At 50.1% G+C, this 17,502-nt stretch overlaps 1 protein-coding gene across 2 annotated transcripts in view; it reads right to left on the bottom strand.

Moving 5' to 3' along the window:
• Nucleotides 1-17,140, bottom strand: part of LOC144126157 (putative transporter YutK) — a 36,820-nt gene extending 19,680 nt beyond the window's left edge. Inside the window, exons 1-4 of one of the 2 annotated variants that reach the window (XM_077660133.1) lie at nucleotides 16,745-17,140; nucleotides 7,422-7,549; nucleotides 5,324-5,544; nucleotides 2,116-2,465 (exon numbers count right to left, since the gene is read on the bottom strand). In XM_077660133.1, coding sequence (XP_077516259.1) covers nucleotides 2,116-2,465; nucleotides 5,324-5,544; nucleotides 7,422-7,428 — 578 coding nt within the window. In that variant the 5' untranslated portion in view covers nucleotides 7,429-7,549; nucleotides 16,745-17,140. The remainder of the gene's footprint in view (nucleotides 1-2,115; nucleotides 2,466-5,323; nucleotides 5,545-7,421; nucleotides 7,550-16,744) is intronic. The other variant, XM_077660134.1, reaches the window with a different exon arrangement.
• Nucleotides 17,141-17,502: the final 362 nt, after the last annotated feature.

Here is a 17,502-nt window from a genome sequence, read left to right as displayed (position 1 = left end):
CTGGCTTTTCTTTTTCTGATAAAAGCATGCGCAGCGCGGCATATGCGTCTCTCACCAAAAACATGGGCAAACCAGTGCCGCTAACAATAACCTCCGCGCAATTTGGAAAAAAAAAAAGCTAGCTACAGGGTAGCTGGCGTGGGTTGACAAAGTGGGTTGACAGTGGGTTGACAAAGTCGTCTAGGGCTCTCGACCACTCAAAGCGATCTCTCAGCACAAAGCTCTTTGCGACGAGTAAAATGTTTTACGATATCAACAGGGTAGGGATGAAAGAGACGAGCGTCAATGCATGGTCGCGCCTCTCGTGCTATCGTTCTCTGTTCAGCACTGGTGTTGAAAGCTCCCTCTCGCGTTTGATCGATTGTTACGCCCAGAAGCAATACAAAGCGCGGGGAAAGACATACGCGGAGGTGTGGCACTATTCCTTGCCCCGATTATTGTTCTCCGCTGCCCTGTGTGCAGCTGTAGAAAAACTGTTTCGCCACTGATACCTGAACTACGCCAGCCGCCAGAGCAGACAAAAACGTGAGAGGCCATTGTGATAGCAGCTGCAGTAGGAACAATGAGCATCCACTATCAACTGCAGACCCCATCAAATGGTGCTGAACACTGCGCTCTGCAGTCCTCTGCAACAAAAGTTTTCCAGGTACAACATACGTTCCAGAATAAAGGTCCTTTGTAAGCACCTCTCTGCTTTTTTTAACAAAGGATTTTTCTTTCAGTCTATGCCAAATATATTAGAAACTTTCAGGACACATGCTATGCCATACACCAACCGCTGAGCTTTTCCGCCTCTGCCTGTGCCCATTGGAAAGCATCGCGAACTATGGCGGCCTCTTGATGTCAGCCACTATAGGAAGCCCATTACAGTTCAGGGTTAGGGATTCGGAATAGCTTCACATTCATAGTGCCAGCCGCCTCAGCTTCGTTACCCGTCAGTAAGCTTCATTTAGGTGCCAGATTAAAAGCCCAGAAGGTGGGTCCCCTATTCGGCTGGAGCCCGCCGTTTTTCCTCCGCCGAGTTTAGAGAATTGCACTTCATGGTTGTTGGTAGGGAGTAGAGAAAAGCCTCCCGCCAGCTTCATCGCCGACGGGTGAAGCCCCCCCCCCCCCCCCCGTACATTCATACCCTTGCTCGCGCCTCATGGCGTCTTCGTCGTCATCAGGCGGGGCAGGTGGTCGCAACAAGACGCCGCAAACGCCCCTGGGGGAAATATTCTGAAATTCGCGAGGTCACCCTCGCACTTCGCCAATCGTACTTCCTGCGCACTTCCACGTCAACCTCATGAACCACAACAAAATTCATCCTCAAGGTCGCATGTGGGGACTGCATCCTCGAAACCAGTCAAACGCAGTCCGCATGCAGCATCAAGGGACATGTGCAGCTATCTGAAGTCCATAATTATATATAATTGGTTTTGGGGGGAAAGGAAATGGCGCAGTATCTGTCTCATATATCGTTGGACACCTGAACGAAGTCCATCAGGCAATGCAATAAGGTCATGCAAATATACACGCATTTCCCTACCGCAAGGCAGGCACAGAATGAGGGTTGCAAGAAACAATGACGGCGCAGAGCAAAAGGCGGGAACCAAACGCCATAGTACACATTCTCGATGGTTAACCCTTAACCCACCACCACAGCAACCAATCGGCATCGTTTCATCGATCATTTCGCGCACCAGCTAGCGCTGATCGCTTGTCAGACTCTTGAGGGCCCTGCAGTGCGAAAGCACTACTTAACACGCGGTTCCAATAAAGAATCTTCTATGAAGCCTCGGAGTAACTCGGGTAAGCTCGGGTTAGTTCAGAGGAACGTCATGCAAGCTGCAGCCAATGGGAGTAAGTTTGGGTAAGTTCGGAGGAGCGTCGCGACAGTTGTAGCCAGTGGGGGGGGGGTGACCTTGGCACCCTCAATGTCCCTTGATTTCTTTAAAGCTAAGAGTGCGTAATCGCTTTCTGACGTCTACTCGGTTTAACTAGGTCAGAACCCCACCACATTTTTTTTACTTGTTTCGTATCCTTCATTACTGCAATGTGCACACCGACACTTACGAGAGCAATAGCATCCACTCAATCCCACAGCTTGGAGGAACGATGGAACGTACGACTCACATCCAGCGGCGCTTTTGCTGTGCGGCCGTGACTGAGTCGAGGACCTTCTGGCGTGCGTCGATCGCCCCCTGTCCACCGTAGCGGTCGACCAGCGCGGCCACCGCGTGCCACAGCACGAACAGGTAGACGACGACGGTGACCACCGTCAGGAACTTGACGTCGTGGCAGAAGTCCGGCGTGCTGCTCCACGTGAGCGCGATGCCTGTCGCCAGGTAGGCGTGGAAGAGCAGGGCGGCGGCCACTTTGAGGAAGAAGGGCAGACGCCGCTTCCAGGGGGCCTCCTCGGAGGAAGACGGCACATGCTCGAAGGCGGCGGCGACGGAGGGGGAAGTCGCGGGCTTCACAGGTTGCTGCAGCGCGGAGCGACACAAAACAAAAACACTCAAATGCAGGCTCAGCAAGGAAAATATTGCGGAAGGCTAACCAACAACAAGCAGTTAGGCTGACCATCATACACGACGATTTCTACGTCGGAAACGTCATCAGCGACATTTTTCCACATAGTGATAATGCTTGGAAAGCAAGAGTATTTAAAATAATTAACTTGCGAGTTATTGTGGTGTCATTACAAAAAAAAAATGCTGTTTCTTGCAGATTATACCGAGGAATAAGTAAAAATATTGCTGGTGTTTATATTGTAATGAGCATTAATTGCCTGAAAGAAATACTTGAGCCACCAAATGCAACCTGTATTGAAGGATGCCTTCACGGAGGGCTCCAGATTAATTTATACCACCTGCGGTTCTTCAGCGTGCACCGGCATCGCACAGCACACGGGCGTTTTGGCATTTCACTAAGGTTGATTCTGAAGACGGCGCAAAAGGGACAAGGAAGGCGCAAGAAAACAGCGGGAAAGGCGCCATTGCATTCCGCCGCATGCGGTGCAGTGGAGACACTGGAGCACCTGCTCCTTCGCTGTACCGCGTTCGCTGATGCTCGTCGCGATATGCTCGCGGCCTACAGAGAGCTGGGCCTACTCCCGGACCCGCTCAAGACGCTATTGTGGCCGCAGGGCAGTGCGCGCACCCGTGAGCGAACAATGGTGAGCCTCTGTGCATTTCTCGAACAGACGGGCTTGACGTCCCGCCTGTTCTGCGCCAGGTAGTGATGCGCTGTGACGGAACGCTCCCCGTGCACTACCTCGGACGCTTAAAAGCTGGGCGCCCCACCCTAGCTGTTGTGGGCAAAGTGTTGTGCGCGCGTGTGTTTTTTTTTATTTTTTCCTCTTTGACTGTACGCGCGCACGACCTGGACAGTTTTATTTGGACTCTGTAAATAGTGTAAATATGACTACTCCCTATGTCCTTTCTTGCTATCCCCTCACCTCTTTCGTTTCTCTTCTTCATACTGCCTTCTATCCTTTATTTCCGCTGCCCCAGCTCAGGTGCCGCCGATACAGTGATGGCAGATGCCGGGGTGAGCAAAAATCGTTTAACTTCCTTTTTATTATATTTTTTTTCATTTTTGATTAAACACTTACTACTACTACTTCCGCCGCCATCGAAATACGGCCTCCGCGACCGGGATCGAAAACCGCGACCTTGGAGTCAGCAGCCGAATTGCAAAGCCACTGAGCCACCGCGGCGGGCCAAACTTCGGAAATGATTAAAGTGGTCGCTAAAACTACTTTAAAAATATAAAAAGCATGCCTCACTTTTACTTCGGGAGTAATGCATTCTTATAAAGCGTTCGTGCCCTTTCGAATATTTACAACATCTAGAAAACGGTTGTAACTGATGCTAATGAGCACCGTCGGAAAGTGTCTGCTGTCTAGCGCTGACTACATGCACTTGGAAAGCAAGCGCCCGCGGCACGAGGGTCATGCGCTCGTACGAAGCACTGGAAAATAGAAATAGACATCTTTACTCCCCAAGAGTTGGGACGCAAATTACGGCTTTCTTCAGCTAATCTCATCGTAGATAAATTCTATCACGTGCCGTCATTGACGCCTTTATCTAGGATTAAACTAAAGCTCCAAGGCCCTGATCAGGGTGTTACCCAGAGGAAGTCAAGCTCATCGGCGCGTCAATACCTTATCACCTCGACGGCCGACCGACGTGGCGCCAAGCAAAGAAAGCAGCAGCGGGAAAAGGCCGGAATGAAGCACGCCTTCGGAATGCGGATCTCGTGTCGGAGTTTGCCGCGCGCTGCGACTCTTATACCGGGGCGCCAAATTATATCACAAAAGTCCTAATTCGTGCGCATTTAATTGTTCGGTGCTTTGTTAGCAATGCAAATCAATACAGCTACCGACATATGGTGCATGCATGCGTGTGGGTGAAGGTCCGTGTGATATGCGTAACAGGGCGTATACAGGGTATACACAGGAGAGTGCAGAATGTAGCAAGAAGAATTCACACGGCCATCAGACTGAAATGAACGGAGAATACATCTCTTATAAACGGCACACCGGTGGTATTTCGCACTAATCTCTTCAAGCGCTTCCATCTAGGATTGTATCCTCAATAATTAGAGCGATTTAGCAATGGCGCGCGTTTCGCAATCCGCTGCCGTAATCTGTTTCCGCGGGAATTCGGCAGCGCCTGCGGAATGAGACAGTGCGTGCACCTCGGGGCCATCTGCGCATGCGTAGAGGAGCCTCCAGAAACTTGTTCGCCGTAGCTGGATCGCGGATCGCGCTATGCTAAATCTCTCTTTAAGCTAATTTTCCTAATTCCTCCTCGTTTAATTGCTCCAAACCGAACACACTGCTTTCTTTTTGTAATTTAGCTGCAGCCAATCACGGCCGGCGGGCTTCCAAAGCCTGATACCAGTGAGCACTGACGCTATAGTTCGGGGTGCCACAATACAGCGTGACCCTGATGCCATATAGGTCGTCTGACCGGTACGACTGGTACCACCGCGAAAGTCTGCCAGAAACGCTGAATGTCAGTGTCCATCACGGCGCCAGTTAGTAAAACCATCCTTTGTTTTTCTTGCATGCAGAATATTCTAATTCCTGATGGCTTCTAGTGTCTGATGGGTTCTGATGGTAGCGTCTGATAGGTCTGATGTGTTCTATAGTGATGGGTTCTAGTGTCTTGATGGGTGCGTGGCCTGCAGTTATCTCACCCCTGCTGCGTACACCATCGAACAACAGTTTGGATTCCGCAACTTCTCTCCTTGAAGCAAAGCCGTGTGCAAAGTATTTAGCCCTATAGAGACCACTGGAATTCCGCCTGCGCCGATTACCAAAGCCGCCACTCACCATTTCCATGGTGTACACAATATCGGCGACGCACTGCCCATTCTCGTCGGCGAGGAAGCCCGGGTTCACAGTCCCCTTCGCCGAAGCAGCCGCCGGTGACAAGGGGGTCACCGAATAGTCGCCTGCGGACGCCACCGCTGCCTTGCGCTCGGGGCCTCCGGCAGAGTCGGATACGCTTCCCACAGTCGGCGCCATGAGATCGAAGGTGCGTTGCCACGGACCTGCAACTCGCCAGCGTTATTCGACGATGCTTCAGGCAGCTCCGATGATCGGGGGACAAAGCAGATGGGCATAACAAACAAACAGCCACAGGGTGGGGCACATGCATATAATGCCACCTCGGTTTTTGTTGGGCGTGTGCGAATATCCTGAATTCCTAACATTACAGCTCCATACATTTATTCCGTTCGACAGGTAAGTCACCTGTGTGTATCAAATATTCGAGCCAAATAAAATACAGTTTAACCTCGTTATAAAGAAGCCCGGTGATTACTTCGTTATATCCATAGCTTCGTCATAGACCGTGTTGACCGAGCTTCCAAGGGGAATCGTCATTCCTTCGTTATATCCATTATTTCGTCATAAACCGTTTCGTTATAACGAGGTTTGGCTGTACTTGTTGGCGGACAAGTTGGAGGGGCTCAGCGGCGAGCAAACAACAACCCAGCGCTATCGCGCACCGCTTTGTCGGCTGTGCAGCAGATGACATGGCATTCTGTGCATTTGGTCGAATAGCATGTGACTGTGCATTCGATTTTGCAGAATTCCATTCACTTGTGTCGTGGAGGGCAGGAGCTAATACGGTGAAACCATTCCAAAGGCCTAAAGCTTTTTGGAATGCTTTGCTAAAGACGCTGACGCAGGGCATTAGATGCACAGCTCCAATACGTGCGCTGCGCGTCACGGAGTTTCTGTGAGGATGGCTGCTACGTTGGTGCCAGATTTGCAGCCTTACACCGTTGCCGAATACCACACTTTTACGAAACATGTGCATGGCTATAGGCTGTCATGGAACTTTACACTGGCGCGTGTGCTCGTACGGCGACAAGCGAAACATCGTGGGAGCCTATGGATAAAAGGACGCCTCTGACGACGGCGTCAAATGTCTGCTAACAAAGCTGTTACCACGCTCGACGGGACGTGCCGCCATTGGGGCAACAGACAACGGCCGTACGCACAAAGCCGTCTCTGCACACATATCTGTCAAATGCGCATTGCTGCCGACGTATATACCAACCAGGTAAAACGCGGACAGCAATGCACTAGCTACCCGAGTAACCGGCAAATAAGAGTTCCTGTTGGCTGCAGGAATCGTCGGTGCCCAAACGGAGCGACTCCTACTTGTCCAGCTCTAACAGGAAACTTTTTTGGGCGTGAGAACGCTTTTTTTTGTGTTTACACCTTTTCTCCTTAATACACGAAATTTCTCCCAATTGCAAACGCAATTGCTGCTTCAACGTCTTTTCCGGACTACAGAGCTGCCTTCGCGATAAGGAAAAGACAGCCTTGTTATTCACGCAAACATTGCAATGTTGTCGTAACATGTGAAAAGCTTAGCCAGAACAATTTCTTTGGATCTTTACTGGTTCATTGTTCAAGAGGTTCGATGCCCAAGCAAGTGAAATTATAACTACCGTTATAAATGAATGCATAAGCGCTTCATTGTTAGTTATTGGAACTAATCGTATTCCACTCGTTTTCGAACAACTTAATATTCGCAGAACTCTACTTTTGGCGTATGCACCGGAAAAATAAATGCAAAGAGTGAGAAATATATCGCCTAATCACACATTTCTTTGCACTTTAAGCGCATCGAACTTAGCGTCTTGCGTTTTTCTGAAACAGATGTTGCTCACAGATAACGCCATGCGTCTGAACGAATCAAGAACTAACAGCGGTCTTGCTCGTTGCTGGCTAGACCTGAGCTCACACTTCCCTTCGCTGTCGCTCCTGAATCAGCGGCGGATGCCAGAATTCAGCAGAAGACTCTATAGCTACCGGTTTACCTCTTCGAGTGATCGGCAAAGCAGAATAGCAAAAATTGCCGCTAACGACAGCTCCTGCCTCAGATGCACATATACAGCCAAAGGGCGCTTACCGGGCATGGTTCAGGGGCCTGGCGGATGACGCGCGCAGCCGAGCAGTGCAGCGGACGGAATGCCCGCCTTCAGCGGCGTCGTCCAGCCGGAACAAATGCGAAGTGACGCCAGCCGATCAGCTCACCGCCTGCAGATAGGGAAGCGATCGGGTTGACACGACCTCTGCTCATTGCGCGAGCGCCCGTCGGTGCCGAACGTGCGCGACCCGAACGATAGGGAACGCGATTACGAGAACGCTGCCGCAGGTACGGGTTCGGGCAGGCGAGCGCGCGACCCGAACTTATCGGCCGATCTGATGATACGCAGGGTGTTTCATCTAAGACTTCCCACGATTTATACAAATAGGCTTTTTGAGTTTGAAGAACGCATTGTCAGCGGTGCAGTTCATCAGATTATAGGTAAGGAGCGCTAACTAGAAGGGTGGTTAACTGATATCGAATATTTAACTTTTAACTATTATTGGCAGGCTTCTTAATTATCGAGAGGAGTGTAGGCCTCCGTAAGTAATATGCATATCAATTTTTAGAATTATGGAAACGCAGTTATCTTGGGCGCTGTGGCCCAACAAATTTTGGCTACATATCGTGCCAAAATACACGTGCTTTCGAAAATCGTGCGGGCAAAGCAACCTCCCTAGTACACGTAACTCGTCGAAATAGCCAAAATTTGTTGGGCCACAGCGCCGAGGGTAACCGCGTTTTCGAAATTCTGAAAACTGATGTGGATATTATTTACAGTTGGATACATGCCTCGCAATAATTAAGAAGCTTAACAATAATAGTTAGAAAGTTAACTATTTAATATAACGACCATGGTAACTAGCACGCCTTAGCTATATTTTGATGTACTACGCTGTCAATATTGCTATGCCGAAGAAAGCTCTCTTCTATAGCTCAAAAAGCCTGTTTTTAAAATTGTGGAAAGTCTTAGGTGAAACACCCTGTATATGTGGCCCTTGGTGGGTTTTTGCGAGCGCCGGTTCTCGTCGGCTCTAAGGGCTCTGACAAGCGTCGCAGGCACAGTTTGCAGGAGACGTTTTTTTTTTTTCTCCTGCTGGCTTTTTGACTACAGACGGTAAGACTCAAAGAGTGAAGCAGAGTAATTCGACAATTCATCAAGTTTTACGAGCCCGTGCAACGCGTGGGCTGCGATGCATACGCTGTGCATGGTGGGTGGTGATGGAGGACGCCGCACACAGAGCGATTTCGACCTTCTGTCGCTCTTTAAAGTGCACTGACAACGCAGAGCACACAAGCGTTTCTTTTTTAAATTTCTCCTCCACTGAAATGCGGTTGGCACGGCTGAGATTCGATACTGTGAACTTGGGTTCAGCATCCGAAAGCCACCGCGGCAGGCTATTTTCGTTACAGAGTGGATGTGACAGGTTCGCATGATGCGCCGTTCTTTACGGTCAATTTGGCACGGCTCAGCCTGTTCCCACCTGAACCTTGTTCGCACTCTCTTTCTTGGGGACACTTGTCATCCTTATCGAAAACACTGGCCTCTCCGTTCTTCTCCGTCTGGCCGGAAATGCTAACCTGGAACGCATCCGAGACCTCCCCTGGGATAGCATCGCATGGACGGCGCATTGGACTGTCTTTTCCCAAACTAGCAACAGCTTAAGTGCTCGAAAAAGATGTCACGTGCCGCTTCGCGGATTCTTCAACAGAGTTCTACGATGTTCCTCTCTGCAGAGATTGCCCCCCAAAGCCTACTACAGTAAAGGCAACTTCCGCCGAAAAAAAAAAGCATGTGCTACCTGTCTCTGTCACAGTTCCGAAACCCAGTACAAGCTTTCAGTAAATATGTGCAGTATCAGCCAAAACAAAGCAAACTTGGAACGAATGCACAATGAGAACTGCATGGAGCAGGTAGTCATGAGCTAACACTATTGTCACCAAGCAAGTACAGCATATGGAGCTTCACACACTTCACCAAGCCTGCACAGGTCGTCAGTTCCTCCACCACGGATCGGCCAGTCGTGCCTTTTAAAGGCGTAATTTACATTGATTTACTCGCACACTCTCAGAAGCGAAATAACGGCGAAGCAGGCACGCCTTGCGCCGTCGAAGCATGACTCGCCTCAGATGTCGAGCGCAGCACACGATACACCGCAACTGCTTTTTTCTTCCGCAAAGGTGGATGAGGGGGTTGCAGGGGGGGGGGGGGGGGAAGGAACGGCGTAACCCAATATGGAACACATCGAGCACAGGTACGGTGCAAATGAAACCTGCGGCAAGGAAAAAGAGGCAACCAGGCCACAACTTCCGCGTGCGTACAGTGCTCGCTTCACTGCTCCGTAGCGAGCAACAGTGCACTGACACGATTGTTGCTTCATATGGATGATGCCAGACTGGAGCAGATGAGTCTGCATTGGGCGGCCTCAAGGGCACGAAAAAGGAAGGGGTAAACTGCAACTTGGTACGCAGCGCGCGGTGACGGGTTCCGATTGCACTCTCAAGTGTACTGAAGCTGTCCTTCTTCACAAACAACTCGAAGTCAAAGCTAGTCCGTTTATAGATATCACATAGCCGCAGTGTTTCGGCCTCCAACGCCGCTTAGTAGTTAACACACCACAGCGACACGAACCTTTACAGTCCCCGTCGTTTCCTGCGCACCGTTAAATTTCATCAAGTGCAAGTACACAAACACGCGTTCCGTGCATTTAGCCAACGCGTTTTCAGCGCCATCAGATACCGACTGGCAATCACTCCAACCTCCTCTTACTGTCAATGCACTAGGCGCCAGAGCACGTTATATATCGTCAGATGACCTGCCACGATGACACGTGCGTTATTGAGCAATCCAGCAGAGCCAACTTATGCAGAGAGCAAAATCTCCGCAGATGGGGGAATTAAATGCATTCCAAACAATGCGCGTCTCCCGACTCTCAAATACTGTCACGTCTTCAAGTTACCAGCAGAAAGTTGACTTCAATGCTACGTGCACTGTACACGGATTTCCGCCTTCTTACATAGAAATCGTCGCGGCAACGTGCGCAAGGAGTGCGACCAGCCTTATAATATACTTCTCACTGGGTTTGGTTGCACGCATGAAGCAGCAGCGATCTAATTGCAGTATTTATCCCCCGCTCCGCCGATCGACGCCTTCGTTCAACATTCTGGTTTGGGAAATACAGTTGGTTCGTGCTTTCAGATCTTACGGCTCCAGTCAGTGATCCGGAGTAGCTATTCAAACACGCGAAGGAGCAACATGTCTAGAGATCATGTAGTAGCGGTTCAACCAGAACTCGAGATCTGAATCCAAATCGCTAACTGAAACAAGCTCCTCGGTTTCGCGGAAAAGTGCCACGCTTTTCGTTATCCTCCTCGTTGTCGCTGTGAAGAAACAAGGCACAGGCGGCCAAATCTTTTTCGCTGTGAATCTCGAGTGTTTATGAAATACGCGCGCGTTCACATCCCGCAGAGCCCTCATCAGCACATTTTCTCGTCCACAAAACCGTCTTCACCGCTGTTATCTTCAACCTTATTCGCTTCAATTCCTTACCGCGGTATACCAGTGACTTCCCACTACGATCCCCTATGAGCGGTTTGAAGACACGTGGTCGTCAACGAATGAAATGCGGTAACAGCAGCGCGCGACCTTGCATGCAGTCGGTGCCGCGATGCAGCGAACATGACCTCGACGTGAAGGGCGCGAAGTACAGACAACACAAAGCGGAAGACGCACAGACGCCCCTTGGGTTGTCTTCTCGATGCTATTCACGTCGAGATAAAGCACCATTTTCCTCAGTGGTCTGATACACTGGAGCGCGCATGCTGGCAGAGAGAAGAGTAGCCCCGCAAGATAGCACATTTCACTTTCTTACTTCACCTCGTGGTTAAGGTTCTCAGCAACCGCTTCTCTCAGCGCAGAGTGCATAATGCCATGATGGCGTGTTTCATTGGCCGAGGACATTAGTGGTTAATATCGCATTTTTTATTGCTTTCCGTCTCGTCAAAACTGTAACTACGAGCTTGCGGCTGAGCGGGAAATGTGTGGCCATCTGTGGAAAACGAGGCTTCCTATAGTAGTACTGGTGGTTTATTTAAAACAGAAACAAATGCAAAAAGGAGGAGAAAGGGTATGCTTTGTGGGGGCTTAATGTCCCAAAGCGACTCAGGCTATGAGGGACGCCGTAGTGAAGGGCTCCGGAAATTTCGACCACCCGGGGTTCTTTAAGGTGCACTTACAGCTCACAGTGCACTGACATCGCACAATGCACGGACCTCTAGAATTTCGCCTCCAACGAAATTCGACTGCTTCGGCCGAGCCCGAGTAACTATACTGAGTAACTATACTGAGCCACCGCGGTGACTAGGAGGGAAGATGATTTTGCCGGCCCCGGCATCTGCCGTCGTAACCAGAAACACCTGAGCTGCGGCCAGCGGAACTAAAAGGGGCAGGAAGAGGACACGGTGGTGGAAAGAGGGGGGGAGGGGGGGGGGGGGTTCGACAGAAAGACTAGACAGAGGATGGAGGGATAATATAAAACTGTACATTATGTATACAGCACCACAAACGCTGCGATTGTCTATACCGCAAGGGCAACACAGCCGGCTGGTGTGCATTTTCGCACTGAGCCCACTCGCTTCTGCCCACGGATATGAGTTCGTCACGCGTGGGCACGTCAACACAACGTTGACTCACATATAGTGTTTGCAATTTAATGTACCTACCACCAAATGCTTTCTCTCATGTTACCGCATGGTTTTGTACTGTTTTGCACTTTTCTACTTTTCATTCGAATTAGCTGCTGAACAAAATGAACCATCGACAACACAGCAGATTCCACTCAAGACGCCGCCAGGATCAATGTTTCTTGGCATCGCTGCTTATTAAGCGACGTCTCAGCTTCACCTACGAACAAAATCATCTGCTTATCCTCCCGCGGATTTTAATCCCCGTCGGCACTGTTTAGATGGGGCAAGCCGCCTACACCCGCTTTTCTCCCCCCAAAGAGAGCGGGGAAAGGTCCCCTGCAGTATGAAGGATTCCTGCAGCATGCAGGCGAGGTCACCCAGCCACTAGAAGCGGAAGACAGCGAGCGAAACGTGCCAGTGAACACGCATGAAGGGACGTGTCATCCGCAATCAGATGTTTGCAGGTAGAGATATATGTAATCTGAGCACTGTTAAGAACATCGGGGGGCTTCCGCTACATTCATCCCTGTCTCACCGAGCGGCATCTATGGCTGGGATTTTTATTGTTTTTCCTATCTCCCTCTCACTCAAATAGCTTGCCCGGGGCTGTGGCGCACTTCTTAAGTGGTAAAGCCGGCCTGAGCGTCAACAGAAACTCAAGATGCCAATCGACGTCAATTGTTGAATCCCATTAATTGCCCATGCACCAGTTTTAAGCGAGTGAAGTAACAAGTTTTGAGCAAAAATTAACATCTCATGTGCAGAGGGAGCAGTTTTTTTTTTTCGCAGCAGCTTTGCGATGAGCTCTGGTAGAACGCAGTAAGGAAGATACATCAGTCTCTAGTCGCGCTAATTAATAATCAGCTGGACGCCGTGTGATAACGCCGAAGTGCGTGCCTGCCGCGTAAGCAGATGAACGTAAGATAATAGCCACTGGAAATATTTCCAGAGCACCGCGATCCTCCTCCCGCCGCCACCGTATCTGGAAGTTCCATGGCTGGCCCTGCCTGACGTCGCCCGCGGCTGCAATCGCATTTGTAGCTCCCTGCGTATCCGCGTTACCAATGTCGTTATTGTAAGAGATAAATTAAACTTCAGCGTGCTTAGCTCTGCTAACATCGGAGATATCGTGAACGCACACTGATAAAAAACGGGAAAAATAATTTTCGTAATTCGCTGAAGCAGCACTTCGAGCGTATGTGCAGGCCCTATTATAGAAGAAGGTCCAGAGGCTTTCTAAGCCCGCGGCTCTATGGTAATTAGTCCCTGCAAATGTTGGTGCTCGCTGTTTTGGCAACATCTGGGCCGCAGCATTCATGTTTCTTTCAATCTCGGTGGCGCAGGGATAACGCGGTACTCCGAAAACATATCCAGTGACTGCCTGAGCCGAGCGTTGCGGGCGGAGCCAGCAGGGTCTAGCAATATCGGAACGAAATGCGAACGGAGGGCGCGGCCTATATTCATTCATTCATTCATTCATTCATTCATTCATTCATTCATTCATTCATTCATTCATTCATTCATGTGCACATAGTCTTCCAATGTGTTAGAAGTATTTCTTGCTGGGTGAATTGGTTCACGGTTTAAAATTGACAACAATCTTCGCTAACACAAAATACAAACACAAGAGAACAGGTTGACGGGAGTGGCGCAAACTTGCAACTGGTCATTGTCGCCTTGAAAGTAAAAGCATATAGTCATGCAATAATAAAAACACGCCCCGAAAAGAGGGATAAGTCAAGCCAGTGCTCATGTCATGCGAAACGCTAAAGAAAATTTTCTTTCCATATTGTAATGGGAAATGGGAGCATCATTTAGGCAGATATCCCCGGTTCTCTTGATGCGGTAACCTTCCAACAACTCACGTGCTACTGTGATCCTGCTCATGCCAATAATCTTGATATTCTCAAGTCGTGGCTCGCAGCCTTTGCGTGCAGTGAGCGGGCAAGTTCCTTCTATTTTTTTTTATCCACAGTGGATGCTCCCTTGCGTGGTAATTAACACAGCGGCCAGTGTGTCCTGTGTAGACTCGTCCATAGTTGAGCGGAATTTGGTGGCCCATTTCACGAACATTCTGGCATACTTCGTTCTGCATCCACTTGGTTGAGCTCCTCCCCCACTGATCCTGGGGCATAGCCCGTCGAGCGTATCAGGGTTGCCACCTTCCTTACATTGCGGGGACTTCGTGCATGTAAGGCACAACCGTCAGCTTCGCCTTTCCAAGTGTCCGTTCATTCCTAAGCTTGCATTTTTCTCTTTTTGTGTGTGTGTGTGTGTTCGTATGCAGGTTCTCAGCCACACCTGAGGACAGTAGCATGTGAGCTGTGAGAGGCGTACCACATCAAGAGAACCGGTGATGCCTGCGTAAGTGGTATTTCAGTTTCCCCGTATAATTTGGAAAGAAAATTTCTGCAGCGTTTTGCATGAGATGCGCAGTGGCGTGGCTTTTTGTGCCGTTTTCCGGGGCATGTTTTTTATCGTCAGCTTTTACTTTCAAGGCAATAAAATCAGATGTAAGTTGGCGCCAGGGCCGTCGCCTTCGTCTCCTGCGCCTGTCTTAGCGAAATTTGTTGTCAGTTTGTCTTTAAATATGAAAGAGAACAAAGTTTGAGCCTTCAATTAATGATTACTTCGTAGTTATGTATGACACACACTTTCTCCTATTTTCAAGCCAGTTTTCCTCTCATCGTATTATATCACAAATTAATTTTCAACCATTTGAAGGAAAATAACCAAAAATTTCCTCTTTATGTGCAGAGTGGCTGTTTCCCTTCTTATTGGATGACCCTTACATGTGGACAAAGGAAAATTCATTCTACGATGGTTTGAAGAGTCCCAGGTCCTCCAATATACTGTCATAGGAAGAAACAGTGACAAGTTACGATCTTATGCTAAACAAGGCAACCAATTTAAACAAGGCAACCAATTTAAACCATCTATTCACGCACGACATTGCAAAATGCTGTACATCAAATTTTGAAGAATTCTTGAAATTCAGTGAGGGATAACTAAAAACGATCAATTACTAATTTGTTGCAATCGTTTAGAAGCCGCAGTAAAATATTTTGGAGCATCTGTCTGCCGTAGTTGTACGGAAATTGAAAATTGTTGTTTGGGGAAAGGAAATGGCGCAGTATCTGTCGCACATCTCGGCGGACGCCTGAACCGCGCCGTAAGCGAAAGGATAAAAGGGGGACTGAGAGAAGAAATGAAGAACGAGGTGCCGTAGTGGAGGGCTCCGGAATAATTCCGACCATCTGGGGATCTTTAACGTGCACTGACATCACTGACATTAACGTGCACAGCACACGGGTGCCTTTGCGTTTCGCCTCCATCGAAACGCGGCCGCCGCGGTCGAGTTCGAACCCGGATACTCCGGATCAGTAGCCGAGCGCCCTAATTACTGAGCCACCGCGGCGGGTCCGTAGTTGTACGGCAGTTTGGGATTTTACAGCGTAGTACGATGCGCCTTGTGGGGTGTGGCAGATCGTTTCGAGACAAGACTGTTACACGCGAAAGGAGAGAGGGTGTGTGTTCTGTACCAAAAACCGTACTCGCCAGACAATCTGTACCGGTATGTCTCATGTGCTCGGTGCGCCGTAAACTGTTCAACAAAGAGGGGCAGCAGACGCGACGCCGCAGCGCAGGCCACAACTGACCCACGGAACACGCTAGAGGGGAGACAGTGCCACCTTCAAGAAGGCTGCAGCAGGCATTCAAGCCGTATCTGACGCGATAAATCGTACCCGTGGCTCGTCACTGGTCTGCTCTAATTGCGCCCAAGTCCACGCCCTCTATTGTTCGCATTTCTATCATTTCGGCTTGAACAGCTAAGCAGAAGGAGCGCTGTGACGCTGAGTATACCAGTGACAGATAAAATGCAGTAGCTGGAACGACAATTTGTGAAGACAGTGCTTACCAGGTTCAGCATTGAAAAGTCGAGCGGCGATGAAATTGAGTATGAGTTGAGTTGCTGTCCTCGTCCTGCGATTACTTTTGGCTGGTCCTGTACAAGCTATGCAATAATGGTGTTTGTTTTCGATTGCAGAGCCACGCTACAGTGCGCATCGACTTCTGTATATTAACCATATGTGCAGTCAGAACATCATGGAAGGTGGCAGGTAAGTTTCTGCGCCTGAATAAAAAGAACCAAATGACGCCTGAGCAGGCTTGTCAGTTCGTATGGATTGTGCTGTCTTAATTTTCCGAAGTAACTCAGGCTGTGAGGTGCGCCGTTACGGAGGACTCCGGATTAATTTAGAAGTGCGCTGACATCGCACAGCACACGGGCGTTTTTTGTATTTCGCCTCCATCGAAATACGGCCGCCGCAGCCGGGATCGAACTCGCGATCGACATATTGGTTTGATCAGTCTGCTTCTTTGTCAGCGAACAAGAACGGAAAGCGAATGAAATGTGCAGAAGACCGAAGCCTGAGACGCGATTTGGTAGGGACTAACAAGCAATGCCAACGTTAAACGACTGCAGAAAATATCAGCGAAAAGGCGGTGAAACTTCACCGAGTGTAACTTGTGAAAGCAAGCGTTAATGATGCCATGAAATCCGTCGATATGAAGCCGCCAAATGCCACCCATAGCCAGTGAACGGTTGATTCGAGGCAACATTAAAAGGTCGAGGCCCTTTTGAAGGTCGAAGGCTCGCGTGTTCGTAACAAACATGCCTGAAGTGGTCGGTGCCGTTTACGAGACTCCAACTGGAAGATGACGGAAGCTTCCCCGCAGGCTGCAATGCACCCCTGGTGGTAGCAATTCACGCACTTTGCACTGAACAGCCGAGGAGATGTGGTCCACGCAGCCGGCACGCTCAGGCAAACACACCTGTCTTTTTCTGCGGCTGGGCCACAGCGTCGTCAAAGCGAGCGCTCGAGGCCACCCGCCGAGCAGTCGTCGTCGCCTCGCGCACCGTCTCCGCGTGTCGCCGAACGCCCAGCAGTCACCGCTCACTCACTCACTCGGACCGCGCGACGCCCTGGACGGGACCGTCGAAGCACGCGCGTCGCCTCCGGATGCGCAGACGTCGGGCGTTCCAGCGGGTGCGACGGTGCTTAGCGAGCAGCAGCAGCACTGCACGCGCGCGTGTGTTGCAGCGCTTCTAGCGGCGTCACCGGTAAACCGGTTTCATTCGCGGAAAACCCGCGTCGGCCTCGGGAGCAAAATAAGGCGCTCTTGTCTGCGCCCCGTCTTGCGTCCGGCCGCAGCAACGCGCGGATCGCACGCGCTCACCGTTAAGGATGCTACGCGCAGCGTGCGATGCGTACACGCTCCTTCCTTTCCGACTACTCGATATGCGTGGAGAAATTGGGAAATCCGCGAATGCTCCTTCCGAGAGCGGATTCATTCTTTCGCTTGCATTGTTTGCTCCGAGGGCGCGGAGATGGCAGGCAAGTTAGACGCCGAAGATTGTTACGGTATCGGTCAG

The sequence above is a fragment of the Amblyomma americanum genome, chromosome 3 (genome assembly GCF_052857255.1).
Source record: "Amblyomma americanum isolate KBUSLIRL-KWMA chromosome 3, ASM5285725v1, whole genome shotgun sequence".
Taxonomy (NCBI): Eukaryota; Metazoa; Arthropoda; class Arachnida; order Ixodida; family Ixodidae; genus Amblyomma; species Amblyomma americanum.
Note: the sequence above shows the minus strand (reverse complement) of the source record. Positions and strands in the feature narration are given on the sequence as shown.